Source organism: Astatotilapia calliptera, chromosome 8 (genome assembly GCF_964374335.1).
Source record: "Astatotilapia calliptera chromosome 8, fAstCal68.1, whole genome shotgun sequence".
Taxonomy (NCBI): domain Eukaryota; kingdom Metazoa; phylum Chordata; class Actinopteri; order Cichliformes; family Cichlidae; genus Astatotilapia; species Astatotilapia calliptera.
In genome coordinates this window covers 19,642,146-19,665,082 of record NC_137429.1, presented here as the reverse complement: position 1 = coordinate 19,665,082, position 22,937 = coordinate 19,642,146, and the positions used below count along the sequence as shown (strand labels likewise).

Sequence of the window (22,937 nt, the reverse complement as noted above, 5' to 3'; positions counted from 1 at the left end):
AGAGGCTTTGTCAACCCTAATTCATCCTCTCAGCAGACAGAGACAGACGATGGTGAGAGAATTTCGAGGGAGGCAGATGATTAAGGGCTGCGAACTTTCTCCTGAGATTTCTCTATAAATACATTCTGCCAATCATGCCTCAGTTTGTCGACAATATCACTGTAATGGCATCATTATGTTGCACCCCTGTGTAGCTGTGGACTGACGTGCGTCTCCACTATATGCTACTTAGCATGTACAAGAATGACAGGTACACCTGTATGTGCTCATGTGCGACCCACTATGCACTGTTAGGTTTACCGTCATGTAGCAAGTTCCATGTAGCATAGTAAAAACTTTGTGTTTACTGCAAGAAAAACAATTTAGTCTTGTTAACCGAGTGTTTGTGCTGCTCTTCAACAAAGACTCTTAAAAGTGAGCGAGAATATTGTAATGTAGAGTACAGACTGTACTTCCTGTCAAGACGGGTTTGTTCTTATGACAGCGCACCATCCTTCCACACCTGCTTTGTTTCTGCAACAGAACAAACTGGATGAACAAAAATTTTAGCATTTGGTGTCTACCAAAGAAAATCAATTTTATCCATTTTCCAACTGCTCGACCTGGCACTAGGAAAAATATGCACATAATCTCTAGATTACTTCAATCAGCCACAGCAAACCGGATCCATCATTGGTTGCTTTGTTTTGTGTTTTTTTTTTAGTGGTCTCTCCCTCACTCTGAGAATTCAGCTCTGTAAAAAAGACCACAGCTTTGCTTCCCTTGTTCTTGTTTTGTTGAGTTGAACTAAAGTGAAGAACTGTCCACAGACACTGAAGGTAAATGGTAAATGGCCTGCATTTGTATAGCGCTTTACTAGTCCCTAAGGACCCCAAAGCGCTTTATACTACATTCAGTCATCCACCCATTCACACACACATTCACACACTGGCAATGGCAAGCTACATTGTAGCCACAGCTGCCCTGGGGCGCACTGACAGAGGCGAGGCTGCCGGACACTGGCGCCACCGGGCCCTCTGACCACCACCACTTCTGACTAGTCAGTGCAGTGATGTGAGACCTGACATCATATGGTTTATTTTTAACTAAAGAGCACCAGTGCAGATGTTCCCATTCATGCGTCCAACAGCTTTGTGAGCTGACAAGTTATCACAAAGCCCAAGTCAGGTAACCTATCCACACTTTCCTAACTCTTCTCCAACCTCACCACACGTTATAAGTTGCACACTCTTATGAATTAATAGCATGTTGTCCCCACTTGATTGATTATGTAGGTTTATATTATATTTTGACAAAATGCAGCCACATCAGTGACTGCATTGACCTGCTGTCAATTAGTTTGTAGAGGACTCAGAATCAGTGTTACTATACTCTACTGTAATCACCCTACATTTTTCTGTAATGCAGTAATATAACCCTTTATTATTCCAATTTCAGTAATTACATTAGTTATAATTACGTCGTTACTTGTGTTACAAAGGTTCTTCAGTTATTCTTGCACTACAGTCAGCCTACTTCAGTTCATGTGTGGGAGAAGGCAAATGGCGTGAGTCATCTACAGCGAAGATATGGAGATTACTTTGACTATTATTGCCCAAAGAGATAAATGTGCAATGGTAAAGTGCATCCAGGACAGAAATGACTGCATTATACTGCAAACACAACTTTGTCTCTTTGCACGCATCTGCACAGACAGCGTGCTAACGCAAAGCTAGCCAAGGACCCAAAGTAACATTAAAGCTGCTGCCAGACCCTGAACTTCAGCAGGTAACAAACTGATGAGCAGTCAGGCTTGCAGGCTTTGTTCCTACCTGTTCATGTTTCTTCAGTATAATCACTGTGGAATTGCTTTGATTGCGTTGTCCGCCCTATGTTCATGCATAAACACTAAAAGAAAGATCCCATGCGTGTCTTTGTTGGGATACCTCAACATTGCTCTGAGTACATGTCTGTTAATAGTAGTGGTTTAATGTGTTTCTATTATAGGATGGATGTTTTTCCATGGATTTGGCAGTTTTCTCCTCATAGGTTACACCAGTGCTTCCCAGACCAATGACTTGAGAGCATATTGAACAAATTGACCAGTGAATTTAACAGCTATTCTTCTACTGGCATTATACTTTCCCCATCAAAAGACAAGTTTGTGGCTACATCCTGAATTTAACAGTGATTCAGAACAGAGGGCAAGTTTCTAACTTTAGCTCTCTAACAGTGCAGAACTAAAGGGTTAAAAGCTGTCATAATAATAAAACAATAAGACTGTGAGGAAGGAAAAATAAAAGAGCACATAATCTGTTCCGCTATGTTGTCCTGGAGGGCTCCAACACAAGGACACTCCTAACTGCAGATGTAAACACACAGTCAACACTTAAAACAGCAAGAAAATGCAATCGCAAAAGTCTCCCCGGGCGTTCTGACGCAATAATAAGAGCCTTCAGATGCTAATTACACGCAAAAACATTCATGTCTGCGCTACCTTTTAGCACCTTGTCACCATCCGCTGTTGATCAATCAACACAATGGAAATCATGTTTACTCCACTGGCTTTGCCCTTTGCAAACATGCAAAAATGTGCAATTAGTTTTCAACAGTCTTGAACAGTTTACATAATAAATTCAACAAACATCTTCAGTGGCTCTGCTTTGCCCTGTGAATGTGTTCAAGATGTTAACAGCATAATCATTTAATGATCCCTTTTCCAGAAACGGTTCCAGTCAGTCGGAGTGGTTCTGTATGCAAATAGCGGACAGGATCAGTGTTTCTCTACCCTGTTTTTCTTTTCGCTCCCCGCTTCTTCCCCCCCAGCTCTTTTTACTCTGCCTCTCTCGGCTGAGTGATAAACGCTGTCTGTTGGCCATAAATCCAGGGGGAGTCCTGACAGGCGTCCCAATAAAGCGCTCTATTTTCTCCCTGTTTGGTGGGTTTGTCAGAGGCCCAGAGGAAGTGAGATAACATTAGGAAGAGGGAGAAGAAGAGGAGGTGGGGGTTGGAGGAGGAGATGCAATTTCATCAGTGGCGTACACACACACACACACACACACACACACACACACACACACACACACAAATGCACTCATAAACAGTGGGAACGTCCACATGAAAGGATGAAATACGCTCAGCAACACACAGGCATACTCGAAATGAGTGATCCATGTGCTGAGCGGCCAAAACGCTCAAGCCGCAAGACAGCTGGTGAAAATGGCAGCCTGTAAGAAAAACACATTTTTTGCCTTTTATGTTTCTCACACAAACTTACGCACATAAACAAAGCTAAGACCAAAATTCACAAAATCACAAACCCCAACTGCCTCGCAAAGAAAACAAGAACTCTCACCCCTTCCGTCTGCGGCAAGAGCCTGATGCATTTAGTACGTGCAAGTGTGATGCACTTACGCATCACGCTTGCACTGATTATGTGCATTTCCTCAAAATCTACTAGTAAGATAAATTTATTGAGCCGATATCCAATGGTACAGCCTGGTTACAGCCGCTAAGATCACTGCCTAAAAACAAGCCATTTTAGCTCCTCAACCTTAAAAGCCATTCTTGTTTTTAAGGGCTAGTTAAACAGCAGGTGGGTGGGACTCCCAATCAGACCTGTACACCTCACACTATATTAAGGATAACCGCTCTCACTGACATCATACAGAGCATAGTAAGACACTTCAACTATGCAGATGAGGACACAAGTATTAGCCTCACTATGAAATGTGACATATTCGTTTTTATATTATATTAAATTATTAAAAAGATTATTTTAGAAAAAAAATTACATATAATATTATTAGGCCCCTGAGAAACTGACCTTTTTCTTGAGCCATAGCACAAACCACTGTTGTGCAACGAGCTGCTTTAAGGTCGTAATGCTAAAGTTAAAACTGAGGGCTACCTGCCAATTTACACACAGCATAAAAACTTCAGCAAGGGTTTGAGCTGTCACTTCATCAAGAAATTCAAAGAGAGCCACACAGTACAGAACAAGCCTGGCAGAGGTAGGAAGTGAAAAATTTCAAAGACTCTGGAAAGAAAACTAGTGAGAGACGTGTCTAAAGACCCCAGAACAACTGCCAAGACACCAGTGAATGACTTAGCCAAGTCGGGAATTGTAGTCTCAAAGAAGACTATCATCAGAACCCTGCAGGAATGGACTGCGAGGTTGCAGACCAAAAAAACCCAAAAAACCCTCCTCAGCTTTTGCAGAAGAGATACCTTCAAGCTAGATTGAAGTATGCTAAGGACAACTTGGAGAAGGATGCATAGTGGAAGCCTGTCATTTGTTCAGATGAGAGAAAACTAGACCTCTTTGACCTCAAAGACGTTTGGAGAAAGAAGGGAGAGCTGTACGACTCAAAGAACACTGTCCCCACAGTGAACCATGGTGGTGGGAGTATTATGCTGGGGGATGCTTCAGATCATCTAGAATCGGGAATTTGGTCAAAATGGAAGGAATCATGAAGAAAGAAGGACACGACTCTGAAAGAAAACCTCAAGCACTTGTGTTCGAACACAACGATGTATTTATCTATGAGCACCAGGAGACGCACGAGCTGTACGATTACATTTGAGTTTGAATAAAAACTTCCAGTGGCATGCAACACTGCAAATTTACTGCACAAAGGCCAAGGACAATATTTCACATTTTATCTCATCTACCTGTTTTTTAAATTTGCATCTATCATTCACAACGTTCTCCCTCTGTTGGTCCCCATCGTTATTTTATACAAACACCCCCACTTCCTTAATTCATTCCATCCAACTTTTCACCTATATTTTCACCCCTCTTTCAACTCCATCACTCTCTCACATGCTTAAATTTCACCACTGCTCCATCTCTCCCAGACTCACTGGGCTCCTTCTCCACCTCTTATCTTTTCTTCAATGACTGATAGTCGCGAAGTGCTGTTTTCTAGTGCTCGGGGCTAAGCCTTCACTTACACCACAAGAAATATAACAGCATAAAGTCAGACATGTTGGAGTGTGTGTGTGTGTGTATTTAATCAGCTTGGCGTTAATGAAGAAAAATGGAGAAGGGGACAGACAGAGGCAGGCACAAAATGAGATATGGAGAAAAAGTGGAGGCTGGGAGACAAGAGAAAGCAAGAAAGCCTGGGCTCTTCGGGTTGAGCGTTTCTGCTCTTAAGAGGATTCCCACCTGGTAGCAATTTAGGTTGGGCCTGGTAAAGCAGGCCCTGGAAAGGAAAAAATAATGTCTTTTGGGTTAGTGGTTTCATTTTTCAATCAAATAAATCACGACCTTACAGAAAATAATTTTTGTCTTTTAATGGCCCCCACGGCGTTTGAAGTTTCTCAAGGGGCAGCTAGCTTTGAAGTCTGTGAGAGGAGTGAAATTCCCTCTCTCCTTTCTGTGTGTGTGTGTGTGTGTCTGTGTGTATCCATTGCCTTCTCAAAGTCCTGTAACACAACACTTGAAGTAGTCCTGACAAAGGGCGTCCAATGAAGAAGCCAAAATGTTAGAAACACAAGCAAATTCCTACAAAAGCAAACACTTGTAAAAAGATGAAGACGAGGGAAACTGCTACCCTAATTTAGACCATAAGTAACAAATCTACCTACCAGCGTCTCTAAATGTCACTGATTAGCATGTTACTTAACCAGAAAAAAAAAGGAAGAAAAATATGGGGGAAGAGGTCTGTGAGTAATTCAGATATCTCAATGAATATTCCTGTTCGCGGCCCATTTAGGAGAAGTCTATTAGGCTCCAGTAGAATGGTCCAAATGTGCAAATCTCGGGTGGGAAGTAAAGTAAGAAATGGACAGATGTGCACGTAAAGGTGACACAGGGGAAAACTACGTCAGCTCCTGGGCACACAGTTCAAACAGCCACGCCAATGTGTCGACAGACAGATGACTACCTTCACGATAAAGACTTAAAAATATCGCCCTGAAAACCTTTCCCCCCCCGAAGCTCCGCCACTACTTTCCATGTGTACTTTAAGTCCAAGCGATCTGCTTTTGACATAAAGGCTATTTTTCAAAAGGTTTTAAAGAGACTCCGGCTTTGACGGCACATCTGTCAGGGCTAATGCACTTCAGAAAGACGTTCAAATACTCGCTGTCTTTGCGCCATTCATGTATGAGCGGCCAAGCCCACGGGGACAAAAGAAAGGCAAACTCAAACACACAAAATTAAGAAAAGGTGTGGACGTTTCCCGGACTTAATCAAATGCTAAAACACACTCACTTGTCTTGCACACGCCCGTGGGAACATCAGTTAGTGTATTATTTAAAGCAACATAATTCCCCAGGTCAAACCAGCTCACTCACTGTGTACTCTCTGTGTACACGGCTTGATTAGCATGTCCTATTTTTTTTTTCTTTAAAGACAGTTGCTGTGAAAGGTTTGCAACAGTCAGGGGGAAAAAAAGGAGAAAAGGAATCTGATGCTTGAGAAAGAAGACGCTGGGAAAGACGGACAAACAAAAGCAAACCGGGGAGGGAAAACAAATCCCGCAAAAGTTTACAACGATGAAAGGGAGCGACATGAAAGCCTGCTCCAAGGGTGGGGGGGAGAAAAGGAGATAAAGCGAGAGGTGGTGCTGAGAGACAGAGTGATTTTGGCCTGACATGAAGTGCTTACAGGAAATAGTTCTGTTTGATGAGTAAATATTGAATCAGCAAAAACCCATCTGTGGCACAACCTGATCTCTCCGTCACTCCGTTTCAGGCTTTCTCCGTGTTTACAGTAAACAGAGTCATACCTACATTCCAATCACAAGTTCATAAACAGCTGATGTAACTAAAACTGCATCTGCACCGCTGTACAGGCGTCTGAGAAACTGAAACACAGCGGCTCAGTTTATAGGGGTTTGGAGAATGAGGAAGCTAAACGTTTGTCTACATGGGGATACTTTCTCATTGCAGATCGTGCACCACCTGTATATTGCTGGAGGTATGTGAAAGAGTCGGTGGGCATCTGTGGAAAGCGTGAATCTGCTCCTGATTCTTGGTGAAGTCTGGGCCTGCTGTGATTTAAGATGCCTGCAGGGAGCCTTCACTACCTTCATTCGCTCTCTCCCTCTAACCATCTTTCTCTTTAGCCCTCGAGCTTTCTTTCAAAGAATCTATTAGAGGCATCTTCAGGTCAAAGAGCAAGGTCTTGGGCTCCAGGTATATAGTGTCACTCTAAATCTTTATCTTTGAGTATTGGCCCCCTCTCTTTGAGAAGTGCTGCTTTAGATATTCATAGTTGATACTGAATGGATAAATCATATGTGAAGGATCATAGTGTTTTTGTCTTGAATTTATTTCTCTTTGTTGTGATCCTGCAGACGATGACCAACACAGGCCAAAAGAAGAATGCATAAAGTGGAATATCCATAACTTTAAATTTGTACTTTATAGATCTAACACATCCTAAAATGTTTTTTTTATAAGACATATGCTACAACCACAGGCTGATATATCATATTAGCCAATTATACATATATAGAAAACACATCAATAGAATTAAAAATTATTATTTGTATAGGACTTTTGAAAACAGAGTTACAACTTCAGAATATGAATATAGCCACAAATTATGTCGTTATTTATGTGTCCGTATGTTTGAAAATGTATACTTGTACATGTTTGAACACGCAAGATGATTCTTTACAAGCAAATGGTTGTAAACTACGGCCCAAAACACAGGGGAGAAGATTAAGAGTTAAGCTAACCTATAATAGCTTAATGTGTTTTCAGCAGTCGTTTAAAACAAATCAGAGATCTCACAGGCCATACCAAAGTTTGGGTGCTATAGCTTCAAAAACATGATTGCCTCTGGGACATTTTGAAGACCCTGGTTAGAAGACCAGAGAAGCCGGCTGCAGTGATGACGTCTCAGAATCTCTGCTTTATAAGCGAGGGCTTGTCCGTGTGGAGATTTATATGTTAATAATTGGATTTTAAAGTAAATTCCGAAGGGAGAAGTGAGTTATACGGTGGATGTTTACTAAAAGTCTATGCATCTTTGCTTCTATCTTTACACCACATCATATGCTTTAAGGCGGGTGGAAAGCATTTTACTTGTGAACACATGACCAACCGCTGTGTGATGAGACAAAAACACTTCTACAAACATAAAACAGGCTGATCACTGTTGAACTACAGCCTGCTTGGCATCTAATGCTCAGATGAGTATTTCAGATGACAAACCATAATCTTCCCTGATTGCATTGCTGTGGGACATAGTTTCTCTGTTTCAGATTTTTCTTCAGCACACAGTATACACAAACCAAGCAGCTGATTAAAAGACTTGGCTGCTTTTGTGTAATTTTGTGGTGTTGGTGCTTGGTCAAGATGTGTATTGTGCAAGCTTAAACAACTAAAAGAGACAAGATCCATAAAACCGTGTGCCACCAAACATCCCTGTTTGCAAGAATTAGAAGATTAAAAGAAAAAGAAGTGCTACAATCCATCCAAACTGATACCTGATATTTTTAACTTGGCAGTAACTGATCATTGTGACTGCTGTGGAAGTCCATCAAATCAAACTGCACTGAAAACCCTGCACAGTCTAATCCACTCAGTGCTCTGCATGTCGGGTTGACTGGTGTCCCTGTGTTGCATGTTTTATAGTTGCCGGTTCATGTTTTGTGGCATTGCTCAGAATAATTAGGTTATGGCAGTGAGAGTTATTGTGCAAAACAGGCTTCTGTTACAATCCTGGCAGACAATTTTGTGGCTGGTATGACTGTGAGACTGAGCGAACATCTGTTTGTTGCACGAGATCAAATTAAGGGACTAATCAAGGCATAATGCACACCAGTTGTTTAGAAGGCCATTTCAAAGCGGTGTCACTAATCACATCCTCTCCGTCCGCTTAGCGCACTCGCATAATGTCTCTGTGAAATGAAGGAAGACTGGACCACGATGATAAAAGGAGTGTGAGGCCTGAAAGGGCTGTCAAACGCCAGGGCAAGTTTCAGGTGCCTCGTAGCACTAATCACAGGCTACCTGCTGAACAGCTGTTTTCTATGGATGAAAAGAAAACGACGCAGGGAATGAAAAGAGAGATCAGAGAGATGAAAAATGAAGGCAAAAGAGCGAGAGGTAAAAGGAAAATGAGAACGAAAAATGGAGCATTGAGACCACAGCACAAAAATGTATGGCCCATCACAACATAATTTGCAGGTTTAGAAGTAATTTGCACTGTCTTATATAACGAGTTACAATATAAACCCATTAGTTGGGTTAGACGACGCTTAAATATCTGTGTGACTGAACATCTTCTGTTTGAATTAGATATAAATTGCTTGATCAGTAAAAAAAAAAAAAGATTGCTCAGTGTTAAACTAACTTAAAGAATTTGATTTAATATCATATTCAAAAGAAGAAGCACTCCTCAGCTCTTTGCTGTGAGTTCAACGATGGGGCGGTCGTGGCTCAAGAGTTCGCCTTGTAATCGGAAGGTTGCCGGTTCGAGCCCCGGCTTGGACAGTCTCGGTCGTTGTGTCCTTGGGTAACACACTTCACCCGTTGCCTACTGGTGGTGGTCAGAGGGCCCGGTGGCGCCAGTGTCCGGCAGCCTCGCCTCCGTCAGTGCGCCCCAGGGTCGCTGTGGTTACAATGTAGCTTGCCATCACCAGTGTGTGAATGTGTGTGTGGATGACTGGATATGTAAAGCGCTTTGGGGTCCTTAGGGACTAGTAAAGCACTATATAAATCCAGGCCATTTACCATTTACCAAACAGGGAGAACAAAAAGGGCCAAATATAAGACAACCTTTAATTTTACTGGATAACCTGCAGACCCCGAAGGATTTATGAATTCACACCCAACATCTGTGCCTCATGCAGCTGGAATTTATTTCTGTAAGAGAGATTTGTTGATTTTAATATTGCATGTGCTGATCGCTGATTTTAATCCCGTCTGGAGCACATATGCTTGTGTTTCTTTCCCCTCTATACACCAGCAATAATTACAGTCCTGAATATCTGCTTCTTTTCCTAACACAGGGCTTAAAGACACAGGGTGTGGTATGTGGTAAACACTGTAAAAGGTACTGTGCAATTTAATTTTAATAACATATAACCTGTGATTTATTGTTACTATTAGAAATGACACCAGGTCATAATGTTCTCTGTTTAAAAAAAAAAAAAGAGCTGCAGTCACAGCTTGACAACTTTTACCTTGCGTTCCTATTCCAGTATCTGACTCCAGAAAAGGGGTTGCGATCTATAAGTCAAAGTCATTTTTTAAAAAGGACATAACTGGAAAAACAAGCTGCTGGCACCCCAGGAGGACACGGAAGGTCGAGAGATCATTAAGCATGCGTTTCCACAAACCTCTGGAATGCTAATGAGTATCTAAAGACAGCACAATTCATTCTGCATTAGCCAACCCGTGGTACACTTAGGACTGTAATGTGCTAATGTTGTCACAAGTGCATTATCTTTCCACTCTGAAGAGGTTATGTGTTAATGCTAGCAGACAGCCATGAGGTTAAGTGTGGCCAGAGGCCCCTTAGAGAAGTGCCAAGAGAGAGCTGGTGGCCCCATGAGCTCTGGGCGAACAGAGCTCTCTTAGCCCCTCTCCACAACACAGTTAGCCATTGTGCCAGGCTGAAAAAGCGCATTAGCTGCTGAGAAAAGGGCTTTCCCCTCTGAAACCCTCTTGGACAACAAGCAAAAGCCCTGCTTGATAATTCAATCACTTTCTGAGCGGTGCGGGGCAGACCTGCACAACCTCTCGCCACCTTTCCTTGCCACTCTCCTTTTCTTCCCTCTCTCGTCTCCTCTATTAGGTAACTGTCCTATATTTTACAGATGCCGTCATTCCTACCGCTTATGAAAGGACAATAGAGGAATGATGCCTGTGAGAGAGAGAGTCGTTGACATTTGAATGTATGCAGCAGTGTGAATTATGGCTGTGCGCTATGCGTTTTGCAAAAAGGGCATAAGAAGATAGAGATATATGTGTGCGCATGTGTGGAAAGGGTGGGGAGGAGAGATAAAAGGAAAGAGAAGGGGGTCATTGAAAGAGTAGGTTGAGGGAAAGGATAGAAGAATAGAGAGAAAAAGGACGGAGGGGAAAAAAGAGGGACTTCTTATCTCTTTACCCTTGTCTTGACTTCCTTCATGGGCCTTTGAAGAGAGCAGAAATAAAGATCCTTGCACTAAAGCATCACAGAGAGATTTAGATTATGCCAGTGTTTACCCAACTGAGTGCTGCATGACTGCTGGCGACAGCCTGCTGGTTTTGAAGTTGTTATGGCCCTACTACAGCTACTCAAAATATAACACTCGTGCTGCAGAGGAGGGGGGTTCTCCCTGCTTGTGTCACTGTATGCGTATGTGGATCTGCATGCATGAGTGCATGAATGCGGCAACTGGAGCGAATGTTTATGAGAGATAGCATGTGTCCTTGTATCCTAACACTGTATGCAATCCATGTGTGTTTGTCTGTGTGTGCAGCACTGGGAAAATGGAGCCATCCATCGGATTACTGGTAGACAGCTCTTTGAAAAGAAGGGCCTGTATTTGCATAAGCAACCGTGGAAGAGAAAAACCTGTAGAAAGAAAGACAGAATAAGAGAGCAAGCAAAAGAAAAAGGAAGGAGAGAGGACAAGAAAATAAAAAGAAGGGGGGGAGCTTGGGGAGTGGACCGCACTTGCCAAGCTACTCGGGGATAAATCCTGTGGTTAGGATCAAGTATTGTGGGCAGGGATTTGGCCCCAGGTCCCCTCAAAGCAAATGGAAAATAACAGCCTGCGAGTAAATAGGTGGCATGGTAATGATAGCTCTGTCAAGTCCTAAGGTGGAGAAAAGGAGGGTGGGAAGAAAGGGGGATAGGAGTAAAAATGTGGTGAATGAAGAGGAGGGTGGAGTGCAGGTATGAAGAAAGAAAAGGGAGTGCAGAAAGGTGTAATGGAAGGAGGGGAGAGAAATGTTGAAGAGGGGTTTGAAAGACGACGAGCAGGAGCCAGAAAAAAAAAAAAAAAAAAAAAAAAAAAGAACGGGGGTGGGGGGAGCGAGGAAGGACGAACACATGGAAAGGCAAGCGCACTAACAGCGAGGGTGATGGGTTTCCTAGTGCGTACCCGTTGGCTAAACTCGCAGGTGTTCTGGTGCACGATGGTTGTACAAGACAAGGTTGCTGCCAAAAGTATGTGTGCCTGTGGCTCTTACTCCTAGCACACGTGCAAGCTAGCAACACTGATTTCCTGCCTTTCATATTTTTCCTTTTTAGACAGAAATAAAACAAAACAAACTCCACTTGCTCCTTTTTGCCCTTTATTTCCCTCCTAAAATGGGCACTCTTTTGTTGCACTCCTGTCCTTGCAATCCTAATGAACAAAGCCCAGAAGCTCATTTTGATACACACAATAAGGAGGCCACTCTCATTCGGTGAATTCCCTAACACACGATCATATACAGAAACATCAGTAGTAGATTATGGCAGCTGCCAATAAAAGCCATTGATATTTTTGATCTTGTGCATGCTCTTGATACTAGGATAGGCCTATAACGCCTCATTGAACCTATATTTAGATGCCATTGATCACTAATTTATCATACGTTACAAGGTAGCACAAAGTTTGTTATACATTAAATGTGTTGTTACTCAACAAAAGCAAAGTGAAAATGGCTTTTTTTCTTTAAAAAAAAAAAAAAAAGTAATATTAATAACCCATAAAGCCCGCTGAATTAGTCTAACTACTCCCAAAGTACCTTCAGAGACTATTGCTTCTTTGAAAACTTAAGAATAGGATAGTCCTTGTGCTCATTTTTCAACCTCCAAGTGTTGAGCAGTTAATTAACAAGGTCATTAAGCTGGGGTGAACAAGTGCTTTGCTGACATGCTGGATGTGTTTTACACACCATGTTTAATAAGCCCGCGTCTCCACCGTCAGAGTATTGGCACCCCTCAAATGACTTTCCAATAATGACAAGCAGCTCTCCAGAGGTACTGCTTCTATGTAAGAGTCTTTGTGTGTGTCTATCCGAAGGAGCTAAATAGCTGGCACCTGGTAACCTGATAGAAAAGGTGATTCTCACTGTCATTACACTTATCCCTTCCACACAAGCTGTGTGTGTGTGAAAGTGTGTGCTTGTGTGCGTTTGTGTTTGCCACCCATGGAGTGCACTGACACGGCCCTCTGATTCCTGCAGACCACCATCGCAGAGAGGAACCACCTGTCTGTCCCAGAAACCAACACACACAGCCCAGTATTACCATATCCATATTTGCTCGTGGTTTGTACATTCCGCAACGGGCTGCTTAATGGGATGGGTAAAACACACACACACACACACACACACACATATAACCTTCCTTGAGGTCTGAAAATATCCTTTAGTATTTCTCCTACTGGCCCCAAAGTACATTCATAAATGCCATTTCACCCTCTAATAAGTCAAACGAGATGGTGCTGGTGCGGGTTAGCCATCCTAGGAAATGCTCCTGTACCAAGCAATTACTGTGGCTGCTGAAACAAGAGAGCTCTGTGGGGAAAAGCCAATTAGTCCATCGCGGCAGCAGGTAGGAAGCTGGCTCCATTCATTATGATCACTCATAACACTGCGCTAATGTAATAGTACAGTGTTAGTGAGCTTGGTGACAGACAGCAGAAGGCTTAAATGATAATGACGGGATCGATAGTTGCAGGTGTTAATGCCGGTGTTAATGATACTTCCATATTCATACAGGCCTGCAGTGAGAGGAATTTAATCAAAAACACTAATGAGAGGTGTGCTGTATGTGCCTATGTTTGAGCGTGCATGTAATGAGCACATACTGTTCAATACAGCAACGTGCAAGTTCCTGGTTGCGTGACTGGGATCAATCCATAGTCATAATATTCCGTTAACTAATAAAGCTGCAGGCTATAAATGTATTATCAATATCTGAAACTGATCTGCTCCAGTGCGTAACCTAACCTGATGATTTTCAGATAATGTGATGTGAAGACGTAACCCAGGAGGCAGGATCTGAAGACAGAGGGAGAGAGAGATGAGCTGTAAGCTGAGATTAACCCTCCTGCTGTGCTTGGTCCAAATAATTGGCCTGTTGTGGTTTACTAAAAAAAAAAACCACAACAGACCAGAGCTGACTGGCAGAGTTAGCCTCCCCTTTCTCAGTGATGTCCGACTCTGAGGAAGGGGAGGCGGAGGAGTGTGAAGAGAGGGAGGAAAGCAGAAAGAAAAGACAGAATTTTTTTTTTTAAGCGAAAGTACTCGAAAAGCTTTTGATTGTAAATGATTTCCGCTTTAAACCATATGCCAAGTCCTGGATTCATGACTGTTTATTCACCATTATTCATTTCAAGAATTTCTAATGACGGTCTTTTACATCAGCGATTAGAGTGCAATTGAACAAAAAGAAAAATGCAGGTGTTTCTGGACCAAAAACACATTAAGGATGCAAACAGGTGGTAGCAATCAGCTTCTCGTCACACTGTGTTCTTCTACAAATATTGACTCATAAATACTTTGGGAAACAAAACATTGCAGAGTGATATTAATCAGCTGCTTATCCAGTGAGTTTCTCAGAAAGACTCTAACTGCAGGATCTTTCGACTACAGCTGACGACGACAATCCTTGCTCTTCTGCAAGGATTACCATCTACTTCATTTGCTCCAGTTTGTAGATAGAGTGGCAGAACATTTCCAAAAAGGTCTTCAGAGCAGAGCTAGAACTGCCGCCAGCCTGCTGTTCATAAATGTTGCAATTGGTCTAGACCACCAGTAGGGCTCCTCTTTGGAGAGTTAACTGAATGACATGTCTTGGTTAGGAAACAAGATGAGAAAGGAGGCCAGGGCTAGCCGGTTCAGTCAGTCCATTTCAATACCAAGCGCAGAAAATAAGCATGCTTTCTTTCAGCATTCAATATTACCACAATGTCGCAAACGTTAATAATTCAGTTTGTGTGTTTGATTTAAATCAAGGGACAATCTGACCCTATGTGTGGAAAATAATGCACGAGGATTCAAATAATAATGTTATAAAATATGCTAATTATTTGCCACAAAGGTGATAAGAACAGCAGCTAAGCATTTGCACTAATAAAAAAAATCCCTGCACCCCAAAGTCATGTCTGTGGACGATCTAGAAACAAGCTAATCATCAGATATGATTTTCATTCTGTTTACAGCTGTCGTTCATTCCCAGCTGCGAACATAATGAAGCTATAAAACATAACTGAGCTCTGTGTTAACAACTACAAAGCTTGACCTTGAAAATTTTAACAAGGTCAAAGCTATTCATCTGGCCAGCTGTAAGCAACTTTCCAGTTAAAAGGGGGAAAAAGCACATTATTTGCTCAAACATGTATGAGTGTAAACATACATGCGTGTAATTATTAGCATTTAGGTGAAGAGTTTCTAAATCCCTCCTCTCCTCCTGCATTCAAGCTCCAAATACTCTCGCCGTCTTCCTCAGCAACCCCTCTTCTTTCCTCAGTGCTCAGTACTGAATGGGAGCTTAGCTGGTGTGTGTGTGTGTGTGTGTGTGTGTGTGTGTGTGTGTGTGTGTGTGTGTGTGTGTGTGTGTGTGTTTGTTGATGTTTATGTGTGCTACGCGAGTGTGTGCGTGGGTGAGGAAGGAAGGAAAGGAAAAAGAAAGAAAAAGAACAAGGGGGAGAGCAATGATCTGCCAGAGAGCTAGATGAGGAGGAGGAAAGAGAAAAAGGGGGTGAAGGTGGTGTGCGAGTGTATGGAAGGAGGTGCGCGTTTCTGCTGCTCCGTGCGTGAGCATGTGTGAATTATGCCTGCAGTTATCTACATGCGTGGCAGAGCACGAGTGAGAAAGTGAGCCAGCATGAAGGGCAAAGATTGTGTTTATGTTGTCCGTGTGTGCATGTGCGAATGTGTACTCATGCACGTCAGGAAACTGTGGTGTCCCTGGCTCTCCAGTGTTTACTGACAGGAAATGTTTGTCCAGGCAAAACGGAAGAAATCTTGCCGCCCCACATGGCAAACACTGGGACAAGGGATACACACGCGGACGTGCATAGACGCACATGCAGGAATGTACACACGCACGCACGCTTGCAAAGAGCGTTTTAAAAAAAAAAAAAGAAAAGAAAAAAAAGAGGAATCTGACGAGCGCTCCAGTTTATGTGGTGAGGTGTGGTATCTGGTATTGGGGAAGTGGGAGTGACTGGGCTGGGCACGGCCTGTTCTTTACTTCCCTCCACCCTGACTGCCAACACAAGCTCCAGCAGATAGAAAGTCAATACGCTGACCCCCTCTGAACCTGTGCGAGTGAGCACAGGGTTTGACAGCTTTGTCCACACTAATGCACACAAACTGACCGACTTCATTGCTTCAGTTATTGTTTCTGTTGCTCCCTCTACGTTAGCACATTAAGAGATTGTCCAAGCGCATTACTGTTCTGTAAACAGTGGTGGTGGTCCATTTACCATACATATCTATTACCTTTGTAATTCCACCAACCTATAACCATCTATAATTCACAATATTGTGATCTGTAGTTGCAAGTTACTTTGCAGATTAAGTATACAAACTGTACAGAGTGCATAAATCTGACTTTCTTAAGATAAATGATAAATCTGTCAAACCACTGCAGTCATTTCAACCTTTACTGGAGATTAGCATAACTGAAGAACAACAACACTGTGAGACTCTGAAAGCTGCCAGCTCTCCCTGTACTTTGTTTTATTTCAGCGTATTTGTCTTAGACTGAAGGTCGAAATACTTCAGTATGCTCTGAGAAAATTCTTTGGATGACCTTTGAAAAATGTGATGTATTCTTAAAGATTAAATGACACAATGGCTGCCCAATGATATATGGTGACTGATTCTAGCATTTTTCAATCTTCATTTTCAGTCTTCTTTCACATTGTATTGAAAGTTCAGTCACAGCTAACCTTTGCGTTCCAATTTTTACCCAAAAAAACAAACAATTTCTTCCTGCAGTTATACGCCAGCATCTTTGGCTAGAGGCTATCCTATCTGTCACAGGGTGAAAGATGGGATAAACCCTGGACCCGTCTATCAGAGGGCATTCACACCTATTGCCAAATTAGAACTAGCTTTCAATATAATATAACAGCAGATTTGAATGCAGGACCTTCATCCTATCAGTGCCAATCACAGCACCACCATAATGTGGTGAAACTAAGGAGAAACCTCTGAATGCCAGAAAAGCCTGCACGCACATATGGACACATGCACAAATATCTTATCCTAACTGACACCCACAAACCGCTAACTAACCCACCAACACTGTTCCCCCTGACTGAGCCTGACTGAGTCCAAATACTGAATCCAAAGCTGTGGAAAAAACAGCTATAACATAACATAACTAGTTTGGAGAAAAAAAAAATGATGAAGATTGTAAAATCTTCAACATTAGAAGTTCTATTTCCTACCACTGTTCACAATTAACCATATTTCCCATTCCATTTTCTGAATTAATAAACCACTAACACTTTAATTTACTTCTGAACAAGTACTTTTTCCACCAAGTCCTACTTTAATAAGCAACACTGCCAGTTCGCTCTGAAGCTTTTGATGGATTGAATAAAGAAGTTATAAGAAGAACGCTGTCTGCGGCAGTATTTCCGAGATTTACTTTCGGAACACTTGCCAAATGTGTGTTCCCCAAATGAACAATGCTCCTTTCTGGCTGTCCTGCCTCATTTCCTTGTGATCTATGTTGACGTTGCAATGCGTGTGTGTGGGTTTGTAAATTAAGGACAGCGCTGGAGGCGACATGGGCATGTGGGTGTGTGTGTGTGTCTGTTTACCAACACACACTTACACACACACACTTACACACACACACACACACACACCTTTCAAACAAGAATGATCTAAACAGGACGAGATGAAAGTGTTTTTTACCAGCATACGAGTATGTACGCAAATACACACAGCAGGCGAGCTGTACCGGAAACTGTGAGCCACAGCGGCGCAGAGAAACCAGGACACACGCACAAAGGAAAGTAAATCTCCATACCTCCTGTCACTCAAAACCTGCACAACAGCCAGAGCATCAAACACTTCCACATGCAAAATGCGAACCAACGCAGAGAAAACTGAAAAGTTGCTCAAACTCTACTCACTGGCTGGTGAGGGGGTGCTGTATCCACTGAGAGGCAGTCCCGGCAGGGCTGGAGGCGACAGGCTCCCCAACATGTGGGGGAAGAAGTAGGAGTAGGTGGGCACGGGGAAGCCGTTGAGGTGGGGGCCCGGCACCGGGTTGCCCTTCCCAGCCATGATGGCTCAGTCCACCTACAAGTCACGAAAAGACCTCACTGGGGTAAAGAAAAAACCCTCACTGAGAGGCAACAGCGCCACAGTCAGGAGTCAGTATGGATTCCTGTAAGGATTTAATCCCCCATAAGGATGCTGGGTAAGAAGATATTCCAACAGGCAAAGTTTGCAAAAAAAAGAAAAAAGAAAATATCTCCTTAAGGTTCACAAGGTTGCCCTGAAAATGGCCGCAAAATCCTATTGGGTTTAGCGAATGTATGTGGGTGAGTGTGTCTGTGTGTGTGTTAAGGGCTGAGTTACTAAGGACACAAAAGATAAAAAAAGAAAAATGGGGCCGAAGTGTAAAGGAGGAATGTGGAGCGTTTTATCCTTCCTTTCTCTGGGATTGTGAAACGGTCTTATTTGCAAGAGGCGTTGGGAAGTAACGCGGCCATTCCTTATCTCGAAGATGAAGGCAGAGAAAGACAGGAGGCAAGTTGAGTCAAGAAGAGGTGCACTTTGATGGCAACAGTCAGGAGCGGCAATGGCGGTGATGGGGGTGCTAGTGGTTGTGATGCTTTCACGGGGACGTCATTCCACTCTTCAACTGCAGAGCGCTCCTAGGAAAAGTGCAGATCACATGATGCCAGGAGAAAGCTCTTCTCCCTGAATGGGCCCCCTGTTCGCAGTTGCAGAGCCTCTGTCTAAGAAAAAAGAAAAGAAAAGGAGAGAGAGAGAGAAAAGGAGATCATTTAGTGCTTCAGTGGCAAGGTAAAGAGATCACTTCCCTTTGTACTTAAGTGTTTGAGCAAAACAGTGCTTTTCTTTTGACACTAATTAATGGTAATGTCTCATCTGAAACGTTACAAAAACACCCCATCCGCCTTAATTATCTAATGGAGTGTTAAAATTGCGATGCGAGCAGTGGGTGTGTGATGTCTCCTCTCAGCTTTGTGCGCTCACACACTCGCTCATTAACAGTGACAGAGTACAAATACTGTGGGAGGCGAGCCAAAACATAAATGAAGAGAGCGCCGCAAAAGAAAACTTTGCTAATTACACCAGTTGCAGAAGCCAGAGGTGAGACCCAAGGCGGCATTTCTGGGAACCGCTCGAGACTCCTGCTGCAGAGTTCGCTTCCAAATTACGAGCGAGACGTGAACAAACAGACCTGTAATCACCACGGAAAGCGTGAGCAGGCAAGAGCGCGCTGACATCTACACACCCGGAGAACAATTATCATAGAATGGTACATTAGCATCACAATATACACAGGGATATGAGAAAAGCCATTTATCCCAAACAGCTCATCATAAAATGAGCAAACTTTTTTTTGTTTTGTTTTTTTAAGCCATAATGACCTTTTTATGAGTCAGTGGATGTGATGCGGAGCAGTAAAACAACTCGAACCACACAGATGCCTCACAGAAAGAAAAGAAGCATGTGGAATGTGTCTTTGCATGAAGCAGGAATGTAGCACTCTAGCATGAATTACACCGCGACATCATGGATGAACTCCTGTAAAGAGAGAAGGGTTAAGTCAGACGTGTTCGTGTGCCTGTTTCCACTTGTGTGGTGTACAGAAAGCGCTGGGATATATGACAGGAGAGGCATGCACAGATGTACAGATTAATAACAAATTTAGGAAAGGGGGGGGGACGACATAATGAGGTGAAAAAATAGACCATATAACTTTGGTATAGATAACTCTGATGTTACTTGTCATGTTCCCCCACTGTCTGTATCATCATCATCATCATACTACATTTGATCTTAGTGCCATTTAGATGGCGATTGATTCAACTATTTACTTCAAATAAAAGTGCTGTTTCTTCTTCTGTGTATTTGTATACAACGTAGTTGGTTTGTGAACATGAACAGTTACACGAACGTTTTAAACACTCAACAGGGGGTTTAAGTTTTAAGAATTGGAAAGTTTTTATTTAGTAGTTCTTTTCTCTTAACATATTTAGTCACGTGATTCTTTGATTTTTACAAACATATGTGAGTTTATTCACTACAGACTACATGGCCTTGGACTTCCTTTAAGCTGCCTTATTTTCATATGCTTATTGCCAAAGTGCTATGCAGTCATTCTGTCACAATGAGCTGGTGTGTATGGTGGTCAGGAGATGAGCACATGAGAGCCTGAAAGCCTTTACAGCCCATGGGAGCTAGGTATAGTTTTATTTGCTTTTAAAGCCCCTGTTGACCTAAAAAAAATAGTTAAGAGTCACATAGTAACAATCTCCATCAGGATATTGCATCTGGTTCAGACTACAACACAACAATACGCATTACGAAACACTGGCTTGATACATTCTGCATTGAACCTTGCTGCAATCGCGTAAAATGCAACAGCATTGCTGAAAGTGCACACTGAAGTGATGCAATGCCATATATTTTTTTAATCTAATAAACTAAGGAGGCCACAAACGTTGAACCGATACTTTAAATGAGGAACTGCAACTCACCGGGACAATGGGAGACCCATAGACTGGAAATGGGCCACTTCATTCACCATTATCATTACACTGCCTCATATGGGTGCCATAAAAAGTCATACTAAATGATAAGCAGGACCTCATGTTACTGTTCACCTGCACCGACTCTGTTGTGCATTTCCTTTTTGCTGATGTTACAGTAAATAAACATGGCTGCAGAATGACTGGCTTTGGTTACATTTCGTCAGGGATAATAACAGCGTAGGCTGAGCTAAAGGCAGCCAAAGCTTCTGCTCACTTGTGTTTTGATTCATAGTTAGGTTGGACTGTTTAGAGAATGTAAACTGCCAACAACAGAAAGCATCCTACTCTCAAAATTGGGAATAAAGTTCAGGTCAGGAAACTACAAAACAGCCAGCTCATATGTGACATATCTAACCATACAAGTCACACAATACATACAACCAGTGAATTTTGTTGTCTTTGTTACTTAACAACCCCTAATAACAATAATCTAAATCCCCGTATTTGCTAATCCCAAAAACAATTTACATGTTGCGCTGTTTGTGAGCATTGGAGCGTTTCCTGAACGAAGCCCACATGTCTGATGCTGAGAGCTAAAGAAAAGCATTTTCTGATGCATGTAAACAAAGACTGATTGTCGCAGCTGAAGCGTTTCAAAGGCATTATACAATCAGTCATTTTTCCACTCATCCGTGCATACTTGCAAGCGTCAACAGTTGGAGGCAGAACGTAGCTGACTACCTGGGTAATCCCCTCTGCCAGGACAGAACAATCACAGGGAAAAGAGATCAAACAAACACACACACACACCACTACATGAGGAACTGAGACTCACCTGAAAACCTGTCTAATCTGCTGTGAGAGGTGCACATACCACAGTCAGGTAAAGCTGTCGACATACATATCACAACTCTCGCAAACAGCTGTGAGCTCTGTGTTTGCAGTGGCTAGCATGTTAAATAACACACACTTCATCTTAAAACATCTGAATACGAGCATATATTCTCTCCACTTCACCCAATCTGATCTCCTCCACCCCTCTGTCAGGCAGCTCTTGAATCTCTGTGGCAGGTGGGTTAGGCAGTGATTTATGTGCATGATATGCCTAACACAGAGAGGTCATCGATATGATGAAGATAGAAGGGGAACAGTCGTGTGCCTAATGCTGTACAGTTTCTGCTCTTTTATTGTGTATTTGCTCAAGATCTCAGACTGAAACCAAATTTTTCTGTATGGCACATAAAAAAATTAACTCACCCATCTGCTACATTAATACAGCAGAAATGTGGACAGATGTGGAATAAAAACAGTTATGGACAGAGTGCAAAAGTCTAACATCAAACAGTAATGCAATAGCAAAGCCAAGACAAATCCACAGAGACTGTGGGCCTAGAGCTCAGCCCATTAATGTACATCTTCTTAAAGATTTTCTAAGATTTCCTCGCCCATATCTGCCAAACTCATTTTAAAATGCTCAAACGCGCACAGGCAAGATCTAGCATGGAGGCCAGCTCCAGGGGGAATGTACAGTATGTGATCACTTACAGTAGAAGGAAAAATAAACAAACATTCTGGGTCACTTGGTCTTAACTATGTTTGGCATGTAGCAGGCAGAGGGAAGAAAGGGTTAGAGGTCATGAGAGAATGTAATTGGATGTGTTGGAAAACACTGAATTAATCAGAAAAGCCAGCAAATGGCAGCACGAGGTCCGGGCGGACAGCGAACACAGAGACGCAACCAAGGGAGATGGTCAATGCGAATACATGACGTATAGTGAGATTCTGTTGAGTGGATAAACATAGATGTATTCAAGTTCAAGGAGTTCAGAGTTAGAGCGTAACACAGACACCATTTTTTTGTTTCCTTTCTTTTTTTACCCCAAGACTTAGCACATGGACACAGCAAAGATACCAGTGAGTTTAGTGAAGATAGGCCACATGTTATGATAATGCCACACAAAGCATAATTATAAAGGATCAACCCATCTTAGAACAAACCTGTGATTACCGCAAGTGCTCTTTTAACTAAATTCTAAACGTATGCAGTGCATTGTGGGGATTTTACCAGTCATAGAAAGAACAGGTTACAAAAGCAAATACTCTACAGCCATAAACACTGCATCAGCTCAATTACTCGCAACAACACCTGCTACCTTCTGAACACTTTGCTGCATGCATGTCAGTGAAATGCGGCTGATTTGTTGCACGTGCAGACAGAAATACTGCTACATATATGCTTTTACATTTGTAACCGCCTTTAGGTACTTCCCCTACAGCACCGCACTTCATTGTTTAACAGTGAAGGCC

General features: G+C 42.5%; 1 protein-coding gene across 1 annotated transcript in view; it reads right to left on the bottom strand.

Moving 5' to 3' along the window:
- Positions 1 to 22,937, bottom strand: part of raraa (retinoic acid receptor, alpha a) — a 139,558-nt gene that overhangs the window by 58,749 nt on the left and 57,872 nt on the right. Inside the window, exon 3 of the mRNA XM_080305183.1 lies at positions 18,033 to 18,866. Within this exon, the coding sequence (XP_080161309.1) occupies positions 18,033 to 18,186 (154 nt within the window). The 5' untranslated portion in view covers positions 18,187 to 18,866. The remainder of the gene's footprint in view (positions 1 to 18,032; positions 18,867 to 22,937) is intronic.